The 27,794-nt window shown below is 38.7% G+C and overlaps 1 protein-coding gene across 1 annotated transcript; it reads right to left on the reverse strand.

Annotated features, from left to right (window-relative positions):
* Positions 1-214: 214 nt before the first annotated feature.
* EIF4B (eukaryotic translation initiation factor 4B) lies at positions 215-27,794 on the reverse strand. The gene is made up of 14 exons (XM_044679489.1): positions 27,657-27,794; positions 23,950-24,158; positions 21,895-22,011; positions 20,116-20,170; positions 19,117-19,257; positions 14,025-14,138; positions 13,569-13,742; positions 6,240-6,468; positions 5,959-6,050; positions 4,664-4,883; positions 4,103-4,167; positions 3,545-3,653; positions 3,005-3,077; positions 215-2,371 (listed from the first exon to the last, which is right to left on the reverse strand). The coding sequence occupies exons 2-14, from the start codon at positions 24,124-24,126 to the stop codon at positions 2,291-2,293; spliced, it is 1,647 nt and encodes a 548-aa protein (XP_044535424.1). The 5' UTR covers positions 24,127-24,158; positions 27,657-27,794; the 3' UTR covers positions 215-2,290.

Below are 27,794 nucleotides of genomic sequence, written 5' to 3' on the forward strand. Positions count from 1 at the left end.
GCACGGAGGAAATGGGCTGGGACAACCTTGGAAAAGACCTTCAAGGGCACCACCATGGGAAAAATGTGCGGAGGCCATTTAAGTGCTCTCAATTCCTAGTCCTCCCTGAGCATGAAATGAGATGAACTTCCATTAACTGGGGATGGGGAGGGTCCATGTACCAAAAATTTATAAGCACTAAATGTGCAAATAAAAGAATTTCAGCATTAAAAAGGAACTTTAAAGATTAGGTTTATTTGGAGAAAACAAAACAAAAACAAAAAACCCGGAAAAAAACCACCACCAAATCCCACAGCCCAGAGGCTGAGGACTTTACATCAGAAGACATCTCCCAGGTAGTAGGTCTACAGATTACAAATCATTTTCATAGAAGATATCTTTGTACAAATTTTACATGTCTTCAGGTGCTGGACGCAAATCAATCCTTGTACCTGGTCTAACAGAGGGAGCAAGAAGGGAGTGGAGAGAACAGCTGCTTGGATACAACTATTTGGAAGGAGAGTAGAAATGAAGAGGGCAAACCCTACCTTCTCAACACCTATGGTGGCAAATGGCTTGTAATGGCTCAAGTCCGGATATGCCTCTAAATGTCCACTTCCTAGCTAATGGCCAATCCATGCCAATTACTCAGATTTAGTAATTTATTCAATTTGTCTCTTTTCTTTATTTCCACCTTATAAAATGATTCAATATACCCACTGCTGCAGCCACGCAAACACCAGCATACCACCTTGGCTGGGCTTGAAATAATCTAAGACTGCCTGGAGAAGAACGGGGCGGCTCGAGTAGTAAGAGACTGAGATGGCATCCTCCTCTCATAGGTGCTAAATCTGGCGAAGGGGGGAGAAAGTATCTACACTAAGCTGACCCTCACAAAGTTGCACATAAAATCAAGTACAATGGTCTTTTGTGTTGCAACAGAAACCAACGCCCTGTTGAGTAGTTCTCTTACAATCATCATTTATTCTCTCAGGGGAAGATAAAAAGCCACACACTGGTCTAGGCCACATAATAAATCTGAATATTAGTGTGGGATGCCAGCGGAGAGAAGGACAACTCCTAAAAACAACAATCATCAAAAGGAATGAAGAAAATGGCTGGGAAAGGCTACCGTGGAATAGCCCGTTAATCCATTCCTTAGTCACCTCCTAAGATCACCTCTTCCAGTTTGCTGGTGCTCACAAGGGATCAAGGAAGCTGGTGCTGGCACAGACCAGGGTGAGGAACAAGGAGTAGCAAGAACGGTCAAGTGGGAGCAATAGGCAGTTCTTTTGCTTGAGAAAAGCAATTCAATTCCTCACCTGACAGCTCCCTGGTATCTGAGGCCCAAGAAATGACCTGTCATGTGACATAAACACAAGATGTTAGTTGGGAAACTGTAGACAAGGGGACTGGGTAGGAAGGGAAGTACCTAGACTTTAACTGTACTTAAGGCCTGAAATTCCTAAGATTCAGGATTGCAACAGATTAGGGATGAATCTATAACTTCCCATTGCTCCCATACCTCCTAGGCTCCAAGAAATAATTGCTCATCTGTTTCCTGGAGGTTCTAACCTCTCACACTGTTGTCTGGTCCAAAAGGATTCACATCACCCTCAGACCCAGATTTCCCTTCCCACTGCATCTGGTCACCAAGTAGTATGTCTTGGCCTCTCGTCACCAACTCCCAACCACCCCCTTGGGGGGCAAAACTGGACGACACTTCCCTCCGTTACTGACCCCCAACAGCTTGGGATTAAATGAGAGGAGGGGCTGGCAGCCTCCTGGAGACTAAAATAACCTCAGAGACTAGTTATCCTACCTTCAAGGATGGAAGTTTTATTCAGATGTTTCAGAATTCATATATGCCATAATAAAGATAGCAAGAGTCAAGAGGGAGAAAACCCACCTCCTTCCTTGTATCTGTCCTATCGCCCAACCAGCTTTCAGAAACTAACTCATTAATATTATTAATGTTTCTGCTAAAAGGAGGACCTTAGGCACTAATCATACAGGCAGTTATATGGTGCTGCTAAAACACACCAAAACTTTTCCTTTAAAAAGCTGTACGTCTCTCTCTGGCTACACTGGTTGGAAATTCTCCAGTTAGTTTAATACTTTAAAGGCTGCAGCAGCATGCAAAAGAATTTCATTTTGTTTTCCTTTTTTTTTTCTTTTAAAAAAAAAAAAAGTTAAGAAAGGTCTCCAGGAGATGGTGAGTTTTATTTTGTCTTGTCTGGATAGAGGTTTGATTTGCTCTCAAATGTTGCAGGTTGGCGAGAGACGGGGAGAAAGCCCAAGATGTGGAGGTTTATTCGGTGTAATCTTCGCTCTCATTTTCATCTTCACCATCAACAGAGAGAGCTGCGTACTTGCTTGCAGAACTGAATTTCTGTAAGAATCAGAGTGAAATCGAGGGTGAGACACATGAGACTTTCTTCGGGAGGGATTACGAGAGTTCTCAGTCGCATCTCACTATCACTGGACTCTTCTTCTTAACAGACAAAAACGGTGAAAGTCTCTCCCTAGTCAGACTGGGTCTGCTACCTGCTCATCTTGCGTAGGACACCTGCCCATTCGTGTCTTTCTGTCTTTTTTATGCTCTTCTTCCCTCACAGAAGGTGGGAAAAAGTGGTATGAATCCTTTTTTATTCTGTAGAGGTATACGAAGCACTTATGTCAGTGTTCCTTATTCTACCTCTCATAAGGGTCAAACAGATTAATCCAAACAAGTTAAAAAAAATTAAAAATCCCTCCATTTACATTTGTCATATGTGAACTAGCACAATTCAAAGCCAAGTGGTAAGGTCCCTAGCTGTGTGGCCTTGGGCAAGTCACTCAATTCCAACTGCCTAGACCTTACTGCTATTCTGCCTGGGAATTTAGAATTAGTATCAACTCTAACTGAAGAAGGGTTTAAAAAAATAAAGAAAGAAAAAAAGAAAAAAAAGTTCTAATGTCGCAGAGAAGTAGAATTTCAGAAAGACGACAAAGGAAGAAAAAAAATGAACATGTGAACGCTTACAGAGGCCGGATTTTCTTCAGGTTTCTTTGGCTCAGATGCAGGTCTGGAGTCTTGATCTTTTCTGCTATCTTTCCTGAAGAGGGAGATGGGGGAAAAAAGAAGGCACACTCCCTTTAGGCACTGGACCAAAAGCCATTGTTACTGCCATTCTGAGATTCCTAATTGCCCACAGCTGAAGTCTCCTCATACGAGTGATAACAAGTTCAGTATAAATGTACCAAATGTTCCCAGGGGTTCTAATCCTAGGAAACACTTTAATTGTGGCAGACACAGCCTGAGCTGTCACAACCAGACAGGTGAGTAGCATGGAATAGTGGAGAACATAAATAATTTGGGCTTAAAATCTCTTGGGCAAATCACCAGGTCTCCTGGTGACTCAGTTTTCTCCTCTGTAAGAAAAGAGTTGGACTAGATGATTTTAATACTGTTATCTATAGATGGTCTTGAAGGTTTGCTCTGGGAATCATGGCTGCAGTGGGCAAAAGGAAGTCTCTATCCTCCAGCTGTGTACTACTTGGGAGTCAAGGGACATGATCATACCTCTCGGACTCCTTCCAATGGTCTTTGTTTCCTCCATCCACTGGACCACGGTTGGAGTTCCCACTTTGGCCTTTCAGCACGGTCACCCCATCTACCTTATTCTCATCTGCTGTAATAGAAAGATGCAGTCACACATTCTGCTCTTGCAGGCTTGGGTGAAGAGGAAGAAGTGAGTGATAACCCATCATTTGGGCTGGAGGGTGCGTAGCTAAATCAATGCCTGGATGAATTGAGCAGAGGCTCCTTCTCAAACCCTCCCAAATAAGATTCTAACATTGTTCCAAAATAGCTGGAAATAAGAACTGTGGCATTTTAAAGTGACCTTGGCCTTGTGGGTTTGGTCTTTCAATCCTGGCTGAGCATGTTCATTTCCTTCCCTTTGTTTTCTCTTCCTCTTTGTGTCTCCCCCCCCCCCCCCCATGAATGGTCTACCAGGAAAGGGCAGGGCCCCAGCCTCTCTAAAGAGTTTTCCTGCCCTCTAGTGGCAAGAAGAGGTCCCCAGCCCAGGCACAGATTTGCCTTTTATGTGGGCGAATGGTTGAGAAGACCACACCTCACCTTTCCTTGAAATATTAGCTGGTCCTTCCTCAGACTGCTGGGATGGGGTTGCCTTTCCGCCACCACTAGGAAAAAAAAGACATTGACAAGATTTATCCAAGGGTCTAAGGAGGCATATGTGGCAGATTTAGGACTATATTGTAAAATGTGCTGAAAAGCAGTATAATATTACACGCAACATTAAAAGATAACAATGGAAGATCTCATAGCTAATGTTGTATCAGGGGCAGGTAGGTGGCCCAGTGGAGTAAGGAAGACCTGAGTTCAAATCTTGACAATTACTAGTCAGATTCCCCTGGCAGTTACTTAGCTACTATCTGCCTCAGTTTTCTCAACTATAAAATAGGGAGTGTAGTAGCATCTACCCTGAAGAATTGTTATATGGATCAAATGGGATATTAGTAAGGCATTTAAAACAGTGCCTGGCAAATAGAAGGCACTTAATAAATGCTTCTCCCCCTCCCATTGGTAATCTTATGTCTAAGGTGTTACAATATCAATAAAGTAGCCATTATCAATCCCCCAGCTGACAAAGAGCTGTGCCTAGAAGCTCAGACTTGCCTCGTGGGAGACTGCTGCTCTGAAGAGTCTGAGCTCTGAGATCGGGCAGGAGGATTGGAGCTTCTTTTCACCCAAGCGTTTTCCTTTGGTGGGGGTGCAGGCATCACCTTTAAGGGAAGCTGATCTGATTTAGAAGGCTTGGAAGTTGGAGACTGAGAGTCTTCTTCCTTGTTGAATGTTTCATTTTCTAGGGATTTCTCACTTTCCCTCCTTCGTGTGTCTGTGGGGACAGTATAATAACCCAGTATTAGAGTAGGATTCCTTCCAAGAGTGATTTTGCTTTCTTTAAGATTTTCAGCCTTTTCTCATTACTGTTCCTAAAAATACCACTAAACAGGAAAGTGCTTTGCCCACAGAGAGGTTCTATGTAAAGGTTTGCTAATAAAATTATTGGCATTATTCTATAGATGACTTAAATTGGGTTATTTGAAATGTTATAATTCCCATTTATGGCTTAATTACTACCATATCATGGATAAGGTTAAACTCATTTAAAATAGCAATTCAATGGCCACTTTCATAAAGAGATATTACAGTCAAATTTAAGAACAGCATGAAGAAACCTAGCAATTGGAAGGCAGAGGAACTGAAGATGCTTTATGTATAGTCCCTGTTTGGGATGGCTCTATTTCTTCCTCTCCCTACAAATTCTCCACTGCTTTCCCCTCACCCCCAATTTGATTAACTTGTAGCAGAAGCTAGTTTATATGGCTTTCCAGGCTCCTTAGAGGGATTGTAAAGAATCCAATTTGAAATAAAAATAGATTGGTTGAGATACATTACTTCTTTAATACATTTGATTTCCATGAGGTATTGAAATATAATCTAAAAAGGCAAAAAGAACTCCCCTTAAATAGTGTAAACCCATGTGAGTAGGCACACAATTGAGTATGTACCTAAAAAACAATCAACAAGGAACATTAACACATTCTGACCTGTTAAACCAGAGTTTACATCCTGAAGAAGCTATTTTAAAACTATGTTATTTCCAGCAAACAAATGTGTAGATTTTGGCTTTGAGGCACAGGTGTTCTCAAATATAAACCATTTAGAGGTAGGTGGGAAAGAAGGAAGAAGTATAGATGTGTTAAGGAAGGTGTAAGTCAATTCATTCAGCTGCTCAATAAAAAGTAAAACATTGAATGTTCAAGATCAAAGTTAGGAGCTCTAAATTTGTTAAAATATTTTAAACAAGTTCTTTGGATGATTTAAGATTTCAGTTCTACATACTATCCTTGGTTTTGAAAACTGAGTCACCCATAGTGTATTTTGCCCCCTTATGTGGTCTGACTTACTTCTGCCAGATGGAGCAGTATTCCCAGTCTGTGAAGACTCACTTCCCGTCCTTGATCGTTCCTGAGTTTCTTCACTTCGCCAACTTGGGTGTCTACAGAAGAAGAAGTATAAATGTCTATTGCCCAAATGACAGGAGCCTGGGCTCTCTGGGGGTATTTGATACCACCTGCTGATTTCAGTTTCACTACAGAGAACGCAGACTAGACGACTACTTCTCTTAAGGAGAAGAGGAAAGCTTGTCATCTGAGTGGAGAACTCCAGGGCTGAGGGTCTCCCTTACCTCTCCCGGGGCCGTCTTTCTAGTTTTGGCTCCTCCAGTTGCCGCTGCAGTTTCTCTTGCTCCTTCTGTAGCCGTTCTTCCACTTCTCGTTCCCTAGCCGCTGTATCTACCGGCTTTGCTCCTCCAAAGATGGAGGCTGCTCGGCTAGACTGGGAAGTGCTAGCTGAGGAATCTTCGTCCTTGGGGGTACTCCTGGGCTTCAGATTCAGTTTGGGTCTCTGGGGAGGACCTAAGTTAAAGAAAACCCTTTGTAAGATCTCTTCTAATCCATTTACAACAGCCTTAAAAGCAGATTCTCACACACAGGGGTCTGCTCCAGGCAAGGATGTCATCTCCAGTGGGACCCTTCTTCCGCTCAGACTGGCCTGTTTCCCCACACTTGATTTTGCTAGTTCCTTAAGCTACTGAACTAGAATCTCTTTTTCTTCCTTACATAGCCAACCATTTATGCTCAATGCCTCCATTTCTTGTCTTTTTCCACTTCTCGAATATCTGCAATCTGGTTTCCAACCTGATCACAAATAAAACTATCTTCTTCCAAGGTCACCATAACTGGTTTTTTCTATTTATTTTGATTGCTGCTGAGCAGAGTATTTTGCTGGATTTTTACCCACATCGCATCCAATAAGGCCCCCAAAGCTTTGCTCAGACCCATCTTCTTTCCTAGTTCTAGCCCTTCCTCATTATCCTATCAGTTCCCATGAATTTAGTTATGCCTCTAGGTAGATGGTTCCCTAAACTACTATCTAGCTCTAGTCTCTCCTTAGCTCTGGTCCTGCTCCCTTGTCACATACTTTGAAACAAATGCTCCCCAGATAGGTGAACACACCTCAAACAGGTCTCCTTATGTTCTCCACTTAATCTACCAAATTTCCCTATTGCTGGTGTAGGGATTGCCATCCTCCTAGTCATCCAGTCCAAGTTTATAACCACAGCAAGAAAAAAAAACCTCATGTGTTGCCACCCACTATTAGAATATCAAATTTTGGGGGGGTAGAGAATTTCTGCTCCAATGATCACAGACCTAGCTAAAAGTGTGGTCCTCCTTCATGACCTCTATTGCAACAGTCTCCTAATTGGATTTCCCAGCTTCCAGCCTCCCCTCCTCAGTAGCCTTTCTTTAACATTGCTACTAAAATATTTTCAGTCTGACCACATAACTTTCTTGCTCAAGAACCTTTAGATCCCAACTGTTTCTAGGATAAAAGCTTTCTGGCTTGTCATTTAAAAGAATTTGGGCTAGCGCACCTTTCCAGGCTTACTGTGGGTTACTCTTCTCCACACATTCTATTGTTCTAGACAAAGTGGTTTACTTTCTGTTTCCCAAACTCAGCATGCCATGGTCTCCCCCTGGGAAGAGAACAAAAGCTGCTCTCCTCACCTCTACTGCAGAGTCCCTTGTTTCTTCCAGGTTTAGGACATGAGCCATCTCTTATAGGAAACCCTTCCTGATCCCCTTCATGCATTCTCTTCTTAAAAGAGCATGCTTGGGGGCAGGTGGGTGACTCAGGGGATTGAGAGAATCAACTATTGATTCTAAGGTGGAAGGTAAGGGTTTAAAAAAAGAAGAAGAAAAGGATCATGCTTGGTGGAAAATTTGTTCTCGGTTTGAATCTATGAGACCATGGGCAAGTAATTTAACCTATTTCCTTTAACCTGTAAAATGGATGTTATAACAACATCTCTCTCTCAGGGTCATTGTAAAAACCTTAAACATATATTTACACACATATATAAAATATACATTTATAGGACATCTCATATTTTATATGTAATTATATGTATATAACATTTCTAGAAGTGAATGGCAGAGCTGGTGCTATATAAATGCTTATCATTATCATCATAATGTATATTCTTATGTTATATATGTCATTTGAATGTAAGATCCTTAATGGCAAGGAAGGCTTTCTGTTCTTGTAACCCAAGAGGCTTAGCACACAGTAGACTGGTACTTAAACACCCCCCCCCTTTCTATATTCCCTTAATTTAGCTGGCCTTCCCTAAATGTCATAAGACTAGTTCAGAACTTTGTTGCTTTTGGGCAAAGATCAAAGTTAAAAAACTTCCAAAGCAAAATAGCTACTGCCATGCATTCCTTAGGGGGGGGAAATACCCTTATTACTGTCTGTCTGAGAATTGCTATTAAGTACTGGTTCCAAAATAAACTTGCCCACGGTCACACAGCTAGGAAGTGTCTAAGGGAAAATTTGAACCCAAATCTTTCCGATTCCAGGACTGGTACTCTCTATCCACTGAGCCACCTAGTTGCCCTGCTACAATGTCGTCTTCAAAAAGATTATTTACAGACAGAAAAAGGATTTAGTTTCTGAACATTCAAGTATACAATGTTTTGGAGTTGATGTTATAATGGAAATTATCTGTACCACAAACCACTTACATATTTATGACTGATAATAAGTAACAACTCAAGCTATATGAATAAATACTAGTGCGAATAACCTATCCCAATAAACTTTGGGAATGATTATAACATTAGGGAAGTAACTCTAGGTAGAAATTCTAAAGAGGTTAAGTGACAGAAATCGACCAGAAGACAATTCTGAAGGACTCAGGGCCAAGAATGCTGTCCACTTCCAGAGAAAGAACTATTGTTGGAGTTGGAATGCAGATCAAAGCAGACATCTGAACCTCCACATTAGTCTACTCAGGATTTTATTTTGGGATTTTGGTTTTATAATAAGTGTTCCCTTACAACAATGGCCAATATGGAAGTATGTTATGCATGATAATACATATATAACTCAGATCAAATTGCTCACCATCTCCAAGAATGGAGAGGGAAGGATGGAGGGAGACAATTTGAATCTTATAATTTTAGAAAACATATGTTAAAAAATTGTTATTACATGTAGTTGGGAAATGAAAATATCTTTGAACTGAAAAAAGATGTACAAGAATATCTATGGCTTTAAGTTTTATGGTAGCAAAACATTAGAAATAAGGCACAAAGGAAAGAGACATATATTTATTCCTTTCATATAAGGACCTGAAGAACAAATTTTTCTATATGAATAATGTATGCCACAAAAAAAATCACCAATGAATATTAGGAATGTAGAGAAACACAAGAAGAGTTGCTGTAAAATAGCAAAATCGAAGAAAGCCAAACCTAGAGAAGCCAGTGACTTCAATTATACAAATGCAAACTATTTCTGTCAAAGACCTGGAAGGAAGGAGCCACGTTTGTGCTATGGGCAAAGGATGGAGAGTCGGCCCCTTCTCTTGGTAGTGTGGGATGCTGCCCAGGCAGTGCTTATTTTTTAGGCTCTACTTAACTGTTTCTCCTCATTAAGAAAGCTGGCAAAGGGGAGGTGGGTGCTAGACAGGGCCAATTGCTCGTTGTCCTTTAAACTTGAAGAATACCAAAATGATGTCACCATGTCAAAGTTAACTGACAGTGTGTCCCACTATGGCAGCTTGGAAGGCTCCACCATAGGTTGGGTACAAATAGTCTCCATGAACATGTCTAAACCTGCACCTCTCAAGGCAGGGCAGTAACGTAAAAGAAAAAACTATGCAAACACCACTAGACCTCTGACAACACAGGTACCCGGGTTTGCTGGGGGGTGGGGGAGTTGCCCACAGGGCTGTGGCCTGGAACTAGTCTGTGCAGAAGTTTGAAGGTCAAAAAAAAGAATGAGATAGTCTTGATCCTGTTAGACAACAAGCTACTTATCTAATGAAAAGGGAACTTTGAGGTTAACTTTTGTTCCCTGCCTGCCCTATCAGGAGCCTTCTCGTCAACTCTACCCCTACATGGTCTCCTAGATAATATTCCTGGCCCCCAGAATACTTTTGTTTTATTCACTTCTTAAAGAGACCCCCTCTCCCTTCTAACAAAATAGACATTAAAATAAAACCAAATGGAAACTTGCCTCCATCTTTGCTTCTTGCCTCAATATCTCCCCCCTCACCCCCCTTCACAGTCTCTTTCCTTTCTAATCCTTCCTCATAACCTCAGCTGCCCAAATCAGCAAAGGCAGAGGTCTGACCCTACTTTCAGTGGTTCCCTGCTACCTCTAGGTACTGGCACACCACAACCTGGCTTTCCCCCCATGTTTTCTTGTTACCCATTTTCAGATCCACCCTATCCTAGTCCAACTGGACCACAGCTATCCCAAGTCTGTCATATCCTGGGACCAGCTGTGTCCCCCATTCTCTGCTTCTCAGAATCACTGACTTCCCTTTACGCCTCAGTTCAAGTGCTCCTCCTTTGATCTTCCAATGATCACTGCTCTCTCCTGCTCATATTTATGTTACTGAATCTTCCTAGAATTAAAGCTTTCTGAAGGCAGGGGTGTTGGGTGGTAATTTTAAACCACAATGGAATTTTAAAAATCAGCCTGGGGTGGGGGAGGGGAAACAACCTGAAAGTCTGATGGAAGGGGGCAGCTAGGTCCCAGTGGAGAGAGAGCCAGGGCTGGAGTTGGGAGGTCCTGGGCTCCAATTCTGGCCTCAGATGCTTCCTATTTATGTAACCGTGGGCAAGTCACTTAATCTCCACACTAGCCCTTGTTGCTCTTTGGTCTTAGAATGGACACTAAGAGAAAATATAGCAAAAAAAAACCAAAACATTGAGCCTCCTAGAAACAGTGCCCAAGTCTACTGAGGGGAAGGAATCACAGGAGAACCAAGAGTTAGGTCAGGTCCTGTTCTCCCACAGCTTATTGGGAATAAAGAAAAGATACAACATGGCAAATGCCAACAAGCTTATCTTCACTGTATTATAACTCCCTGTGCTGTCAGAACTACTTTTGTCTCCCTTCTCTCCCAGGTCCAGAGGCCCCAGGTAGAGAGAATGAAAAGCAGATTTCTGACAAAGTGATTTAATAATTTCATTTTAAAGTGTCTAAATATCTACATCCTTGGAATGGATTGTGCATTAAATATTTCCAAAAGTGTGACTTTAGTTTTTTTTTAATTAATTTGTTCATATTTTTTTGGGTAGTAGCAATCAAATTAAATTAAAATCTGTATGTTTAATGAAAAATAAAACCACTTTATATCTACAGATAGAGTAGAACTTTTTACAAGGGCTAAATGAAGGAGGAACAAGTTCCAGACCTGATAAACCAGAGAACAGATCTCTGAGATAGAATAGAAGTGAGAAGGTAGACACTTCTGCTTCATTTCTGAGTAAAGAGAAATATCTCTATTAAGAGAAAAAAAATCAATGTTTGGCATGTTATCTCTGTGAAGATGCTGAAAAACTGGCCTACAACTAGCTAACTTCAATGGGTTTCTCTAGTTAAGAGTATTAAGGGGAATAGGCTAAGTTTTCAAATACAATGTAGACCTTATATGGGATTGTTCCCTTTGGCAAACACTCTGATCAGGTTAGAGAATGAAGATTTTTGTTCTGCAGTATTCTAATTTGTTCAACAAGTGCTTGACTTGAAAGGAGCGTGATGGGAAGCTAGGTAAAGGCAAGAGATCATTCTGGCTACTTGACCCATTACACTCCAAAGAATAGTAGGTCTTTCCTTTTTTTAAATTTTAACTCCTGATAGAAACTTTCCTTAATGCTATTTGCGATTAGGGGGAGGAGATGGGAGTGGAAAGACCATTCAAGAGACTATTTCTATTTCTCCAAAGTTAACACAATTTAAATCCTTAATGAGGCCTTCAAACATTTCTTTTTTAAAAGAGTTTCATTTTCTGTTAGAGAGGGAATGCTTCTACTAGTCTTAGAGGAAAAGGAGTCAAGTCAGAATTTCTATGTAGCTAAGAGATCTAACTCATCCTTCTAAAGGACTTTTCTATTAAAAGATTTCCAAATTTAAGAGATTTTTTTGTATCTAATATGCATACTACTTTCTAATCAGAGCTTCAGAATGTCAACAAGGTATCAATCAGGTGGGGCAAGCAATAGCCTCATATTCATAGAATAGTATCTGGCTGATTTGGATCTTGGCCAGGACTGACCTGGTTTTCCTGTTTTTAGGTAGTTCTTTCACTTTCTCTTGCTAGTTTCAAATTTTATGACTTTCAAGAATAGATATTACTTGATTACCGCCAAGGAAATGTGCAATGATTGTAGCACTTAAAGAGCACATTTTAAAGGCTTGTCAAAAATGGCAGGATTTAGTGATGTGTAAGGTTTATTCAAGTCCACAATGAAGCAGAATCAGCTGCATATAAGCACAAGGGAAAAATGTGGAAAATAAAAAGACTTTCAAAGGGACCTAAGAGTTGACCTTCTAGGTTGTTATTGCTATTACTATCAAGAAAATTTATGATGTGGAAACATCAAGAAAAAAAAATGCCACAAGCAAGAAATAGGAAGACTGGAATTCTAATGACAGAAATCCACACTGTAAAATCTGGGCACAAAATAGCAAGAAATATTTACCCCAAAGTATTTTGGGATTTGGGGTGGAAATTCCTGAAGGAATGATGAATTCTGACAAAAACATACTAAGGAACTGAAAAGCAGATTATTCTGTATTTATAGAAATTTTCAAGTGGAAACGGAATATTGAAACACTATGCTAAACCAAAGAAAGTTAAATACGTTTATTTAAGAAATGGAGATAAACATGGCCCAAGAACTCAACTGGATGAAACTCCCTTGAAAATCTATGGGTTGTAATCAAAGCTAGACTTCAAAAAATAAGACTGCTAATCTATGCCTAATATCAAGACTATGTTGAAATCTTATGAATTCAACACCAAATTGCATAAAATAAAGGATTTTTAAAAAGATGTAAAAAGGTTGTAAGATTTACTGTATTGTCAATAAATTTTGTACACCAATGCAGGCAGGACCTTAGGTGATCAGCTAGTACAATTGTCCTGTTTTACAGGTGAATAAACTTAGACCACAGAAATTGACTGACTTCCCTGGAATTATAGAGCAGCACATTTGTGACTAAAACTCAGACCTTTTCACACTATGTAGCTTTCCTAATGTGTACAACACATTATGTTCGTTTCATAGGATTTTCAGGTTATAGATATGTGTCTAAATAAATATTGATTGGAAATGTAACATAGCTCCATAAGTAGGATGAAAAGGTTAAGGTAACTGTAGGAATGTAACCCATGATTACAATTCAGTACTTACTCAGGATTTTCTCCGTACAAAAGATATAAATTTTTTCTGATGGGAAAACAATCTACTTCACAATTCTTTTCCCCAAGAATGCACTGTGAGGAAAAGCAAGAACTGCTAGTCTTAAACTTTTATAAAGGCTTCTTCCAACAGGACATAAATTCACAAAAAAGTTGTTTTCACATCATTAATCCTCTAATAGAAATTTCTTTAGCTGCCTCGCCCTGAAGAAAGTAAAAAGAACAATTTACCTCTGTCTTCCCGCCTAAAATCATCCCGGCTGTAATCGTCTCTTGAGTTCCATGACCGATCATCTCGTCTATCATATCTATCTTCATAGCGATCTCCTCCTCCTCTGTAATCATCATCTCGACGGTACCCACTACCGAATGCTCTTCTGCCACTGCCTATCCTAGAATCAAAGCCTATGGGACAAGAGTACAGCACTTACAAAAACAAAATTGTACTAGATTGAGAATTACTATGTTAGTAGAAAAAGCAAAAGAATGCTTGGGGAAAAAAAACATAAGAATAAGCTAATGAACTCTTCAAAAAGATTACAAAGCTTTTGTTGTATACAAATGCTACTTGTATCAGCACAAAAAAACTTGAGAAAGTCCCCAGAAATAAGATGAATTAAGAATAACCTTTTCCCTTTCAAAAGAGACCATTTCCTCCTTCATGGGCAATCTAAGAGAACTCCATACCTCTATCATAGTCTCTGCTGCCCCTGTCATCATAGCGATCCCGGCCTCCATATCGGTCCATATCCCGTCGTGGACCATCACGGTACCGGTCTGAATCATAACGATCACGATACTCTAGGAAGAAACATGGAAGTAACAAAAACTGATGACAGAATTTAGTACCCTTGGATTATTAAGCACTATTATTGGGTAGGAATTCTGGACTTCTATCCTAAAACACTAACATAATTTGGCCTAATAATAAGCTAAGAACTGAACTTGAAAGATACATGAAACTAAATAAGAGGGTGACCTGCTTTCAAGAAGTTCATAACAAAATGATCTGGTATAAATACAAATCATATAATTGTGAAAAGAGGTGGCATCTAAATTGTACTCTGAAGGATTAAGAAGGATTTTGACTAGTAGAGACTTGGGTAAATGATAGATGTTGCAGGTATGCTTGGAAGGATAAATAGTAGAAAGAGACAGCAGTAGAAAGCCTAGGGAAAAAAATGTGGTATAGTTTAATAGTCCGGTCTGTGAACAATGGTTAATAACAACAGTAGTTTAAGAAATATAGCTAAAGAGGTAGGATAGATTTGACCAGATGACAATCCTTGAATACCAGAATAATTCACTAATGAAAATATCCTAAAGGTTTTTGATAGGAAGTAATGTCAGAGTCAGAAATTATTCTGGCAAGAGAACATAGAGCAAATAGAAACAAAGAGATAAGCTATTCCAACATAAGATAAGAAGCAATAAAGACCTGAAACCTGGGTAGCTGATAGCTAGAATGTACAGGCAAGGACAGAAGTACTAAAAAGAAGAAATAAAAATCAGATGTAGGACTAATAATTGGTTGTAATGAGTTGAATGAAAGATGGGGGTGGGGAGTGGGGTGGAGAAGAGGGGAGAGAGGCTAATTTAGGTCCCAGGAAGGAAGATAAGCACACTAGTGTATTACTAGGGGTGGAGTGGGTGCATTGTGAAACAGCACAACAATTTTAGAAAGTAATTTAAAAAAAATTACAGTGACTAGATTGTCCATATTCTTTGACCTGGAGATTCCACTCCTTGGCCCAAACCTCAAGGTGATTAAAACATGTATAACCCAGACTGAATTGCTTGTTAACTCCAGGAGGGGGAAAGGGAGGGAGACACATATGAATGAACATGAATTATATAACTTTAGAAAACTTAGGCGTAAATTTGTTATTATTAAAACAAAATAAAGATAAAAACACAAAAAAAGGTGATTAAAAAAGATCCACATACATCAAAACAGTTCTAGCAACATTTTTTATGATAGCAGAGAATCAGAAACAAAGTGGATGTCCAATGATTGAGTAATTGTGGTAAATGAATATAATGGAATATTGCTATGCGCTAAGAAATGGTGAAGAAACTACATAAATTGATACAGAATTAAGTGAGCAGATTCAAAGTAATAATATACACAATGAAATGGGAAACGTCACCAGTAAAAATAAGTCTAAGTTGCAAAATTATTAAGATCATAGTTGCAAAGAAGGGACATGGGGGTCTCTGAGGGAGGTACATTGTATATATTTTCAGACTTTTTACTGATTGGTTTTGTAGTAAGTACCCCAAAGTCTTTTTTTTTTTTTTTTTGGTGGAAGGGGAGGATTGGGATTGCTGGTTTTCTTCCTCATTACCTTTTTTTAAAAAAAATTTCTTACCATAAGAGTGTATCCAAGCAATGTCAAAATAAAGACAAAACAGGTATTTATAAATCATATGCATTGATGGAACTGTTGGAAGCTCATCAAAAGGATATGTAGAGACAGAAAAAGCAGGCAAAGACAAATCCTTAAGGAACAGCTACTTAGATTTCATAGGATCTTAAGAGTAAGAAGGGATGTTAATGTCTCTAAAATGAACATTTGGTAAAACTTGAAGGATACAGAAATGTAAATCATTAATAGTTTTAAAAACTGATAGCAATTATTATTATTATGCAACCTGGAGTATAACTTTACATCCATCCAATAAGTAAAGATGACAGATAAAACATGTGAAAATTCTGTTGGAAGGGTTGTGGAAGACAGATGCACTAATACACAGCTGGAAAAATCATGATTTAGAGTTAAGTAGTTCTGGAAAACAATTTGGGATTTTGCAAGACAAATGATTAAGCTTTGCATCTTTTGATCCAGAAATCTGACTACTGGAACTAAACTAATAACAGAAAGGGTTTTAAAAAGCCTCCACTAATGTAAAAATGCTCACAACAGCATGTGATTTTTAAAAGACTCATTCAATGATTAGTGAATTATAATAAGTAAATATATACAAATAATAAATACATACAAATATATAATACAGAACTTTCAAAGTATAAATACCAATTTTTGTTTTATTTTTTAAAAGGTACAATTTTAAATTTCTAATAAAAAAAAATTAAAAAAAAGCAGGGTCCAACAGTATCAAATACTGCAGGGAAGTGAAGGAAAGGGAAAGACTGAATTTAGCACCTTAAGAGGTAACCATAGAGAAGCATGAATGGTGAGGACTAAAAGCTGAAATCCGAGGTGGAGGAATAGGTGGGGTCCTAGGCACTATGAGTAGACAAGTCTTGTTAAAAGTGTAGCACAGATAAGATTAAGACATTAGGAAACCATTTCAGGAGTATCGGGGTCAAGTGAAGGGTTGTTTTAGGACAAGGGAAAACCAAATTGGTACAGAAGAAAGAGTACTGACTGTAGAGTCAGTGGACATGGGTTTAAATTCTGGATTTGTAATTATTACCTCAGATGTCTCTTTGTTAGGACTACTGACTTATCACAGTTCCAGAGAGCCTTTGATGGTACATCTGCCCCACCTGGCACAACCTTCCTAAAAACAGTCCTAAGCAGATAGCTAAGAAATCTGATTAGGAATGGGGCCACTGGTGTTAAGGTTAAATGTCCCACTGATACAGAATTAACTGTCTTATCGAGTTCAGAGATTTTCAATTTCTTAATCCAGTGGACCACAAGGAGGCAAGCACACCCATTTTTAGATCCAGTCCCATCTCTGTTTCTAACTAGCTTGTGTAGTCTGAGGTTCCTGCAACTGTAAGATGAGGTGGCTGGAGTAGATGAATTTCAAAATCCCCATCAGCATTAAGATCCCCATGATTTTATGACTTCTCTGTTAGGATCTGCTTTTCCCACCAGCTGACTTAGAGGCTTCAGATATTTAGTTCCTCAATGAAAGTTAATGCTCCTTATATGATTTGAATACCTAAAAAATTGCTAATCACTGAACATATTTAAAAAAACCAAACCAACACAAATAATACTCTTATGAACATTTTGTGTTGTTTTCTCCCTTCCTTTGGTAGTTGCTGACAATTGAAACAATTTGCCATTTTATAAGTTAAAGTCCCATCTTCACATCTGCCTAAAATAAACCACATTAATGATAGAAGATACAGTAAGAAAAGTTATGGTGAAGCATCTATATTTGGACATCAAATTTTCTTTTTAAGTCTGGTCTTTTCTTCAGGAATGCTTAGACATCTTCTATTTTATTAAATGACCATAATTTTCCCTGAAAGAACAGTCAGTTTTGGTGGGAAGGCGATTCTTGGTTGTAAAAACCCAGTCCCCATGCTTTCTGGAATGTCAGATTCCAAGTCTTCTGGTTCTTCTATGTGGAAGCTGCCAGATCCTGTGTAATCCTGACTGGGGGTCCATGACATTTGAATTCTTTTTTTCTAGCTGCCTATGGTATTTTCTCCTTGGTCTGGGAGCTCTTGAACTTGGCTATAACATTCCTGGGAGTTAATCTGGGGATTTATTATTGGAGGTGATCTATAAATTCGTTCAATCTCTATTTTATCTCCTTGTTCACAAGAATATCAGGGCAGTTTTCTTGGATAACTTCTTTAAAAAAAACAACAACAAAAACCCTCGCCTTCTGTCTTAGAATCAATACTATGCATTGGTTCTAAGGCAGAAGTGTGGTAAGGGCTAGGCAAAGTAACTTGCCCAGGGTCACAGAAGTGTCTGAGGCCATATTTGAACCCAGGACCTCCCATCTCTGGGCCTGGCTCTCAATCCACTAAGCCACCCAGCTGCCTCAATAACTTCTTGAAATATGATGTTTAAGCCTTTTTTTTTTTTTTTTTTTGTCATGGCTTTCAGGTAGTCCAAAAATTCTTAAATTGTCTCTCCTGGGTCCATTTTCTATGCCAGTTGTTTTTTTCAGCGAGATTATTTCATATTTTCTTCTATTTTTCCATTCTTTTGATTGGATTTTGTTTTGTCTCTTGAGGTCTCATGAAGTCATTAGCTTCTATTTGCCCAATTCTAATTTTTAAAGTCTGAATTTCTCCTATGACCTTTTGGTCCCCCCTCTTTTCTGCATTGGATTTTTGTGCCTCCTTTTCTAGCTGACCAATTTTACTTTTTTAAGCTGTTGTTTTCTTTTTGCATTTCCCCCCATTTTTCTTGGACCTGTCATTTGATTTTGAATTCCTTTTTGAGTTCTTCCAGAACTTGAGACAAATTCCTGTTTTTTTTTTTAATTTTGCATATAGTTGCTTGGATCTCACCATCCCCTGTTGGTTTTGTGCTTTGTTCTTTGCCCTCAGAGAAATTTTCAATGGTTAAATGTTTCTTTTGCTATTTGCTCATTTTCTCTATTTTTTTTTTTTTTGGCCTATGGACAGGGAATTCTGAAAGCTGCTTTGCTTATTTTGTCTCTGCTGGCTTGTAGGGATTGGTACTATGAGCTATTTTGCCTTTTGTCTTTAGCACAGTAGCATAGGCTCAAAAGGGCCCAGCACTATGAATTTCCAGGCCTCACTTCAGGCTACTGGTGAAGCTTCTGAACTCTTCCCAGAAATAATGTTTTTAAAGGGCATATTTATTACTCCTTTTATCTTTTCCACCTCTATTTCCACTTCTATAGTCCCTTTTCACAGTTGAATATATACCTTTCCAGACCCAATCACAACCTTGTTTTCCACTAAGCTGTGTCGAAGCCAGGATGTTTGACAGAACTTTTAAATATTTGGGAAATGCCACTATGGGATATGGTTATACTTCTAAATAAGTATCTGATTTGTAGGAAATGACTTGTCAAAACTTGAACTTACTGTCTCCAAAGCTATCATCACCCCTTCGAGGAGGATAGTCATCAAAGCTGTCTGTGGCAGGGCGAGCCCTCCAGTCTGTGTCAGTTTTGTCAGAATCCCGATTTCGATCCCGATCACGGCCAAAGGAACGATCATCTCGATCTAAAAAAGGTCAATAAGCAAGGAAGAACTTTGTTAATTATTCCAGCTCACAAAGAATAGATGTCTGCTTTCTCTCTTGCATTATTATCCTTTAAGCCACCTAGCTATAACAGCTGAACTCAATTCTAAAACACTAGGAAGACCAGATCTGGTGAAGGCTAGCAAGCATAAAGCAGCTAGGTGGTGCAGTGGAGAGAGCAAAGGGCCTGGAGTCAGGGAGAACTAAATCCAAATTTTATTTTAGGCACTTACTAGAGTTCTGTGACACAGGGCCAATCACTTAATCTGTTTACTTCAACTTACTCAACTATAAAATAAGGATAATAATAGCACCTATCTCCAAGGATACTTGTGAGGATCAAACGAAACAGTAATTATAAAAGCACTTGGCATGGTGCTTGGTATAGAGAAAGTGCTTAACAACTGCTTCTTCCTTTCTATATCTTTCTATATCATTTGGTTATGAAGAGTAAATGGATTTGGTCAATGTAACGCCACGGTTTTTACCAGAAACTAATATTTCTCTGAGAATAGGCATTCCTTAGTGGTCCTAGTTTTAAACTACTCCCTAACCTGCCCTATGTGCAAAGAAAATTCTTATTCCTGACTGCCATACCATTTTCCTTCCTTATGGTGCAATGAACACAGTAGCACACTCCTCCCAAAAGCCTTACCAACCTATCCTTCAATCCAATGCATTTGGCTAGTTCTTATCATGTTTATTCTAAATGAGCTCAGGCATGCCTACGACTAACCTTGGCTGAATAAAACAAGGATCCCCCTCCTTTATTCCAAAAGTCTGGGGAAGGCATAGCAACACAGCTGTGATCCCAGGAGTTTCTTCATTGGCCCACTTACCTTTATCTTGTGCTTGATCAGCAACATCCACTCGTATTCTTCTGTTGCCTATAGACTAAGAGCACACAACTGTGTTAACCACCCTTGCATACCAGACAACACAACTTTCAAGAGAAGTATAAAGTCAAGGTCCCCTGAATGTTGGCATTGACAAAAACAAGGCATGGCCACAATATAACTCAGATAACTCCCACCCTTATTTCTTGTCTATAGAATTCTCTAAAAAGCAACAGCAATAAAAACAAAAATTGGGAACCCCTAACTACTCCCTTCTTTCCTAAGAATTATAGCAAGAGGGAAGAATTACACAGAAAAATTAAAAAGAAAACTGCATACCATCAAACAACATTGTCTTTTAAATTACAAAGGGCAATTAAACAATTAGGGAATTGTAATTAGCTTCCCCACAAGGGAAGCATTTTGAAGCTTATTTAAAGAGGCTCTTCAGGTATTTCTCACACCCTCTTAAAGTCTAAGCTTCTTTCTTACTTAACTGAAAATCAGATAAATTCAGGGCAGAAGTAAATTTTGGTTTGAAGCCCTTGAGAGGCATATCCCTACCAAATCTTTTATCATTGAAAATACCACTCAATGAAAACAATGGACAAAAAGGAGTTGTAAACCCAAACTAATAATTCTTTTAACTTCAAATTTTAAAAATGGGAACGAATCCATACAATATTCCTTTTTTTGTGCACGAGAGAGGAAAGGAAAATCAAGTTTAAGAAATAGCAATCTTTAAGCTCTTCCCTGAAGACCTCTTCTACTAAATTAACTGGCAAACTTCACAAGTATGTTTGTCATTTCTTCCCAACATATGACTGCCCCAGGCTTAATTTCTACTTCTAAAACCTGTATTTGTAACATAAAAAAAATGCATATTAAAAAACCTTGGGTGTATGTGTGCATGTAAGGTTGCATACATTTCAGAGGAGCAAATTGTTCCATTAGCACAAACTAAGTTATTCTAAAACATCTTTGTCTAATTGTTATTCTTCCTTACTCTATATCTTTTCTGGCTCCAACCATATCAATAAGGATTACTTTAATTTTTCTGAATTCTTGATACATTCTTATTTAACAGATGGGGGTCATTCAGCCTTTGGTTAAACATCACCAGGGATGTTTCATTCAATTACCCAAAGGTAGCCCAAGCTATTTTTAAAAAGAAAATTAATTTGAAGATGTCAACCATTACCTCTTCCCTCCCAACTAGCTCATGAAGATGGCTTTCTTAATTATTATCATTCAATTAAAAAGTCTAAAAACATTATTTTCCTTGCGTTTAGCACTTCCCCCACCTTAGCAAGACAGTCTTGCTAAGAATGCCTTAATTTATTTTAATTTATACCAAAAAATAAGGCTTTTAGTTAGGAACCCTTTAGCTCTATCACAAATGTCACAAAAACTTTATTCTTAGAATGAGACCACCTCTACTTAAACACTTAATTATGACCATACTCCTCTACAGGCCAGTCAAAAACCAGACTGCCTGGCTTACAATTTGGAGAGGAAAAAACTCTGAAAATGAGGGGACTGTATGCACAAAACTGTTTCTGGAACCCTTTTCTGTTGGTGATCCTGCTTGACATGAAATTCTACTAAGAAAAGACAAACTGGCCAAGATGAGACTTGTCTCGTTTCCCCAATTCCCTTGGCAGGCCCCATACTATCATGCCTGTGGGAATTGAACAGGCTTGGCTTTTCTCTAGGTGCCATAGATATTGGCTCAGGGAGAAGGTACCCAGTAAGTACCATCTCTTAGTCATGCTGACTCACCTCTTCATTCAGGCTCAAGGCGCTGAGCAGTGAGTCTAAGTCCTCAAACTCAGCATAACCAAAACCTTTCAATCTTTCTGGATTGCTGGGTTCCCGTGGCAAACGTACTGCACTGATCTAGAAGAAACAAAAAAAGCATTTTCATTTAGAGGCTCATGATTCTTTTACAACTCTTCAATGAGCTTTCAGTCTAACCCTATCAAAGCGGGAGTGATGCCATTCCTTTCAGTCATACCACCTTAAAAGAAATACCATGGGAAAGAAAATCATCTGAATCTTACTGATTAGTTAAGTGGGTTATGCAAAGTGAGTTGATAATCCCTCCAAAATGAATAAAGAATTCATTCTATATAACTTATCAGTAAGAACTCTTAAATGCCCACCAAGTACCAGGAACTGTTCTAGGGGGGGCAAAGATGAAAATGAAACACTTTCAGCACTCAAAAAGCTTGCCTTCTATTGAGGTACTAGATGATATTGATCATTTTAAGAAAAAGGATTTTAGAACAGAGGATCAGAACAAAGGTTGATTTCTGCCAATTTTGCTGTCTAGAATGTATAAATCTCTGAGTTGGGAGCCAGTTCTGTTCCTCCCTAACCTCCCCTATTATCTCTGTGATCCAATACAAACTCTTCCTCTACTTGACATTTGGAGCCCTTTACAATCTGGTCTTAGCTAACCTATAGCCTTATTGTCAATTACTTCCCTCCATGCCCTCTGGTCCAGCCTTTGCTTTCTTGCTTTCCTCAAACCCTAGTCTCGAGCCCATTTCTCTGCTTTTATTTTCACTGAACTATCTGCCCTGTTGATCATATTCCCCCCTTTTCATCCGTCTCCTAGGATCTTGGTTTTCCTTCTGGTCTCGACTCAAGCCCCTTCAGTTTACACAAGGCCCTTCCTGGTTCCTCCAGCTACAAATTACACCTAAACTTTTACAAGTCACACTACATAGGTACTTCGTAAATGCTTGCTCATTAATTATTAGAATAAAGAATTCCTCAACCTCAAGGGCAATATAACCTAGTTCAATGAATTTATCTGCTGTTTTCTGCCCTTAGAAGTCCATAATTTGTCTTCTTATCCCAGTACCCACCTCTTAAGAGATGTCTGATGATTGAAATAGCCTCTAAATTATGATGTGCTTGGAGCCTAAGTAATTTTTAAAACCTACTTATCCACTTAACTTCTGCACAATAAAACACAATTCATCTCCTAAGTATGTTAGACACTAGAAGAATTTTAAATAATATCCTGATAAAATAAAGAGAAGAGCTAACTTTCATTAGCAGGCTAATGTGTTTTCTTTTGAGGATGTGCTTGGCTGACAACCCATGTTCAGATCTCCTCCCCCTCCCCCCAGGAAGAACTAAGAATGAGATTTCCAAAGGCCTCAGAAAGCCAAGCAAAAACTTAGGAACAAATACCCAGCACCATTAACTCAACTACAACAAGACTCTGGGTATCTCTGTAAAATAAAAAGACTATTTTCTTGGACATCATCAAGTTCTTACAATCTCAAAAAGAATTAAAAGAGCCCAATCTATTGAATTATTGATGCCAAGAATTACTGAAACCAATATGTAAAAACAAGAATTTTTGTTCAGACTTTCTAATAGTATATATATTATGTAGTTTTAGTAATAGACAAAAGTTTCTTACCAATCCCATTCAATTTATCCTATTTATTTGCTAAGGCAAAAAAACGGAATAAATAAAATCATTCTGGTTAACAAAGAAATTTTCCAACTGAAGTTTTTTCTTTAATTCCTAAAGTTTAATAATGTTTTAAGTGGTCAACATGATTTCACTTAGAACAATCTCACTGATTTTTGTAACCACTGACGGAGAACGATGTAAGTCAACAGATTCTTAGGGAGCAGGAGTTTCAAGTTGTCTACTAAAGATCTATTTCTACATGCTTTGGGGCCACTAAGACTTACACATAAAGAAAAAGAACTTGGAGCTCCCAGGCATCACAATGCTTGGTGCATTAGGTCTGAAACAATATACTCTAGTCAAACTGCATTAAAAAAGATATTTTTAAAATGACATACATTCAATCCTCTAAAGAAATCCTTGATGGAATCCTCCGTTACATCATAGGGCAGGTTCCCTAGAAAAGCAGTGTAGGGTGGCGACTTGGGAAGACGGCTCCGGTCAATATTGGGTTCCCGAGCAGCCCTCGGAGCAGTGGGTAGGATGGAACGGTCAATTGGAGGTGCCCTGTACATGTCGTCATCATTACTATGCCAAGTGGTGGAAACTAGAAGACAAAATTGTTCCCATAGAATCAAAAGATGAAGCCTATCTCCCACCCCACTAATGTTTCCAGATCTAGGAATGCCAAATTTAATCAGGTAAAATCACAAGAATCCAGAGAAAACCAATAAAATGAACTTATGTGAGAAATAAAAAATGTTTGATACAGTCTGAAATGATTTATCATTTAGTTTCTAAGCACATTATTCAAGATATAAAAATCAAGTCAAAGCCTATATATAAGTGCCTGCCTTCATGGGTTTAACCCCACTTATCTGAGGTATGCTACTCATACTCCTCTTGACAATGCATAAACGCCACCTCAAGTCTATGAGACCTTTGGGGAAACTATAATATGGGAAGTTCTTTTAAAGACATTTACATAAAACTCAACTTCCTGAGACTGCTGATGAGGCTTAGTCAGATTACGGTTTATTTTTATTTTATGGAATTCTCCCCCACCTAGAAGCTTCCTCTCTTATGCAGTTTCTTGGTCAAAAATTTTTTTTTTACCAATGGATGAAGACAAATTTCAAGTTGAGACAAAATATGGGAAAGGGAAAGCCAATTAGTAATCGATACAGAGGCGAGTAGAAAGTAAGATAAATTAAACCACTGAAAGTAGTTTTAAAAATTCAATTATGTAGATATAGCTTAGGTAAGGAGATAAAAGTTTAGTGGAAGTTCATTAACTTAACTCAATTTTGGGGATGTTAAAAGAAACATAGTATCCAGATCAAAGGAGAGAGTATTCTGCTTATACTCTGCCTTCATCTAGAATATATTGCTGAGTTATGTGATATCACTGATAGCCTTGAGTATAGGCAAAGTGGCTACGATGGTAAAAGTATTGTCATTAGGTTTAATAAGTCACATTTTGTTATCAAGTACATTAGTTTCTAAAATCCTTTTACATAGTGTCATTTAATCCTCAGTAAAGGAAATTAAAATGAAGTGGTTAAATGACTTTGAGGTTACATGACTTAAGGGACTAATTTCAGATGAATTCTCCAGGAAAAACTTTCAAAATATATGGAAGGCTATAATTGAACTTAAGATCTAGGTTTAACAGAATTTGAAAGGTCAGGAGTCTAGTGCTCCCTGTATTCACCAAAGGCAAGTCTACCTCTTTAAGCCTCAGTTTCCTCATCAGTAAAATGGGGTGATTGTGGTACCTACCTAAAAAAACTTTGGCAAGGGTCAAGTGAAATAATGCATGTAAAATGCTTTCTAACTCCCCAAAAAGTATTATATAAAATTTTTGGTTATTACTATTATTATAGTAGCAGAAACTAAATGATGCTTTGTCAAATGTGAAAGAAGAGCCGAGAGGTTGAAATTTATTAAACTGTTGCTAAGTTCTCTTCCAACTTTAAGAATAAAAAAGAAAATATGATCGAGACAAAGTAAAGAAGCTGTCTAGGATTCAATTTCAACAAATCCATTAAAAAAGGGGGCAGGATTTATCAAGTATTTAAGAGTATGCCCAACACTGTGGAATAACAACAAAAAAATTGAAGTTTTATTTCAAAAGTTAAGAGTAGAAAACAAAACCAGTGCAAAGCATGCAATGTGATTCAAGAACAAGAAGTGAACTACTGGGGTAGACTTAAAGCTAATCCTGGAAAGGTGTGGAGATTTTGATAGGATTGATGGAAGGACTCTTCAGGTGGTGATAGTCATTGTGATAAAACTCACCCCTGTTCATCATTTGTCTCCCCCCCAACCTTAATGAAGAATAACGGACATAAAGTTTGCTCTTCTGCCTTGGAACTAATACCTAGCATTGATTGTATTATGGAAAGTAAGATTTTAATGTAAAAGACAAAAAATTCAAGATGTTAAAAAATGGATTGGACTGTCTCAAGAAAGAGTATATTTCCTACTGCAGGGCTTCCAGAGGGGACTGGATAATCATTTTTTTTTTTTTGGGTGGGGTGGTGGTGGTGGTATATTTTCTAGAATGGTTTCTAGAAGCCTCAGGTTTCAAGTACAGGGATTATTAAAGGTTTTGGTTCAATGCTGGAAGTCTTGTGAATTGGAAGGTGAGTAGGCATCTGTTTTAAAACAAGAACTGAATGAATGTACTAAGCTTTCTAATTGGTACCTGCCCATTTCCCAAGTCAATTACTCAGTTCTCCTTCGTGGCCTTTCTCACTTTATAGACAGAAGAGTTGGTTTTTCAATAAAGATGACTGCAAACCTGGGGGTGGTGGGTGGGAAGCATGTAGGGTACAGTGTAAATAACTCAAGATTTGGTTTCAGACTCTGATACTTATCAGACATTACTCTATGTCCATAAGCAAGTGATTGAATGTCTCTTCTGACCTCAGTTTCTCTAATATAAAACAAAGCACTGGACTAGAGCATGTCTAAGATTTCTTTGAGCACTAAATGAAGTAATCTGAACTAACTTTCCATGTCGGGGAGGAGGAGAAGTGAAATCCTATTGCTTATTCCCACTAGATTCCATAAAAGTTTTTTCCCAAAAGGGTGGGGGGTAGGGTGAAGGGCAACAATGACAACAATGGTAGACGATAGTACACTTGGGAGGTGGTCTACCCTAGATTCTTTTGTTGCACCCAACTGAACTTCATCATCTCCCTGAAAGTGGGACTAATGTATAATCTTAAGATTCCTTCAACTTTCAAGATTCTATACCCTCTGCCACCACCACTACTTCCCCTGCCCCTTATAATACCTGATAATTTCTCCCATGTCCAGGGATTTAGGGGCATCGTGGCAGAGTGGAAAATGTGTTGAATTTGGAGTCAGAAGACCCGAGTTCGAATCCTGGCTCCACCACCTCCTATCTGTATGGCCTTCGGCAAGTCATTTAACTTCTCTGAGAGCCTCAATTTCCTCATCTGCAAAATGAGGGGGTTGGGCTAGATGACCTCTAAGGTCCCTTCCAACTCTAAAGACAATAAAACAAGGCAGCAATATCACACCTTGGTCACAGTTGGCATATTATGTAATAGAGAATTATGGATTTTTAATCAAAATCCCTTATTTTACAGGTGAGCATAACTGAAGCCCAAAGAGTTGACTTAATTAAGGCAACAGTGGCAAAGTGGAGAAGTTCTTTAACATGGAAAGAATGGATCAGACCTGTAATCTCACTTTTTGTCATCTTGATACCCTTTCCTTAATACCTCAGTTCAGTGCTCTTTCCATTTAGATTATCATAAATTATTTTAAGTTCAAAGCTTCAGATTATGTCCAATTGAATCAATGCCCTAACCGGTCAATTCTGTGGGCATGAAATTCTATTAAATGAAGCTGTTAAATTATAGATGCCATAATCTAGTGACTTCACATCCTAGGCTCATTCTTTCACTAGATCAAGACTTACTGGGCTACCTGTAGCAGAGCATTGTGCTGTGCTTGGTAAGTAACAGATAGGATTCGAGGCCCACTCTCGAAAGAATTCTCATCTAAAATGATTAGGGAGCAGCTTTTAGAGTCTACATGGTATTAAGAGGAGGGAACAGAAGATTACCATCTCCTTCCAGGTCATCAGTTTCATCAGCCCAGCTGACTGGTTTGGGCACAAAGGTGCTTCCTCCCCCACCGGTGCCACCATCCTCAGCAAGGAAGTCTGTCAAGGTGAGGGTCTTCCCCTTCTTATTCTTCTTTT

The sequence above is a fragment of the Gracilinanus agilis genome, chromosome 5 (assembly GCF_016433145.1).
Source record: "Gracilinanus agilis isolate LMUSP501 chromosome 5, AgileGrace, whole genome shotgun sequence".
NCBI lineage: Eukaryota > Metazoa > Chordata > Mammalia > Didelphimorphia > Didelphidae > Gracilinanus > Gracilinanus agilis.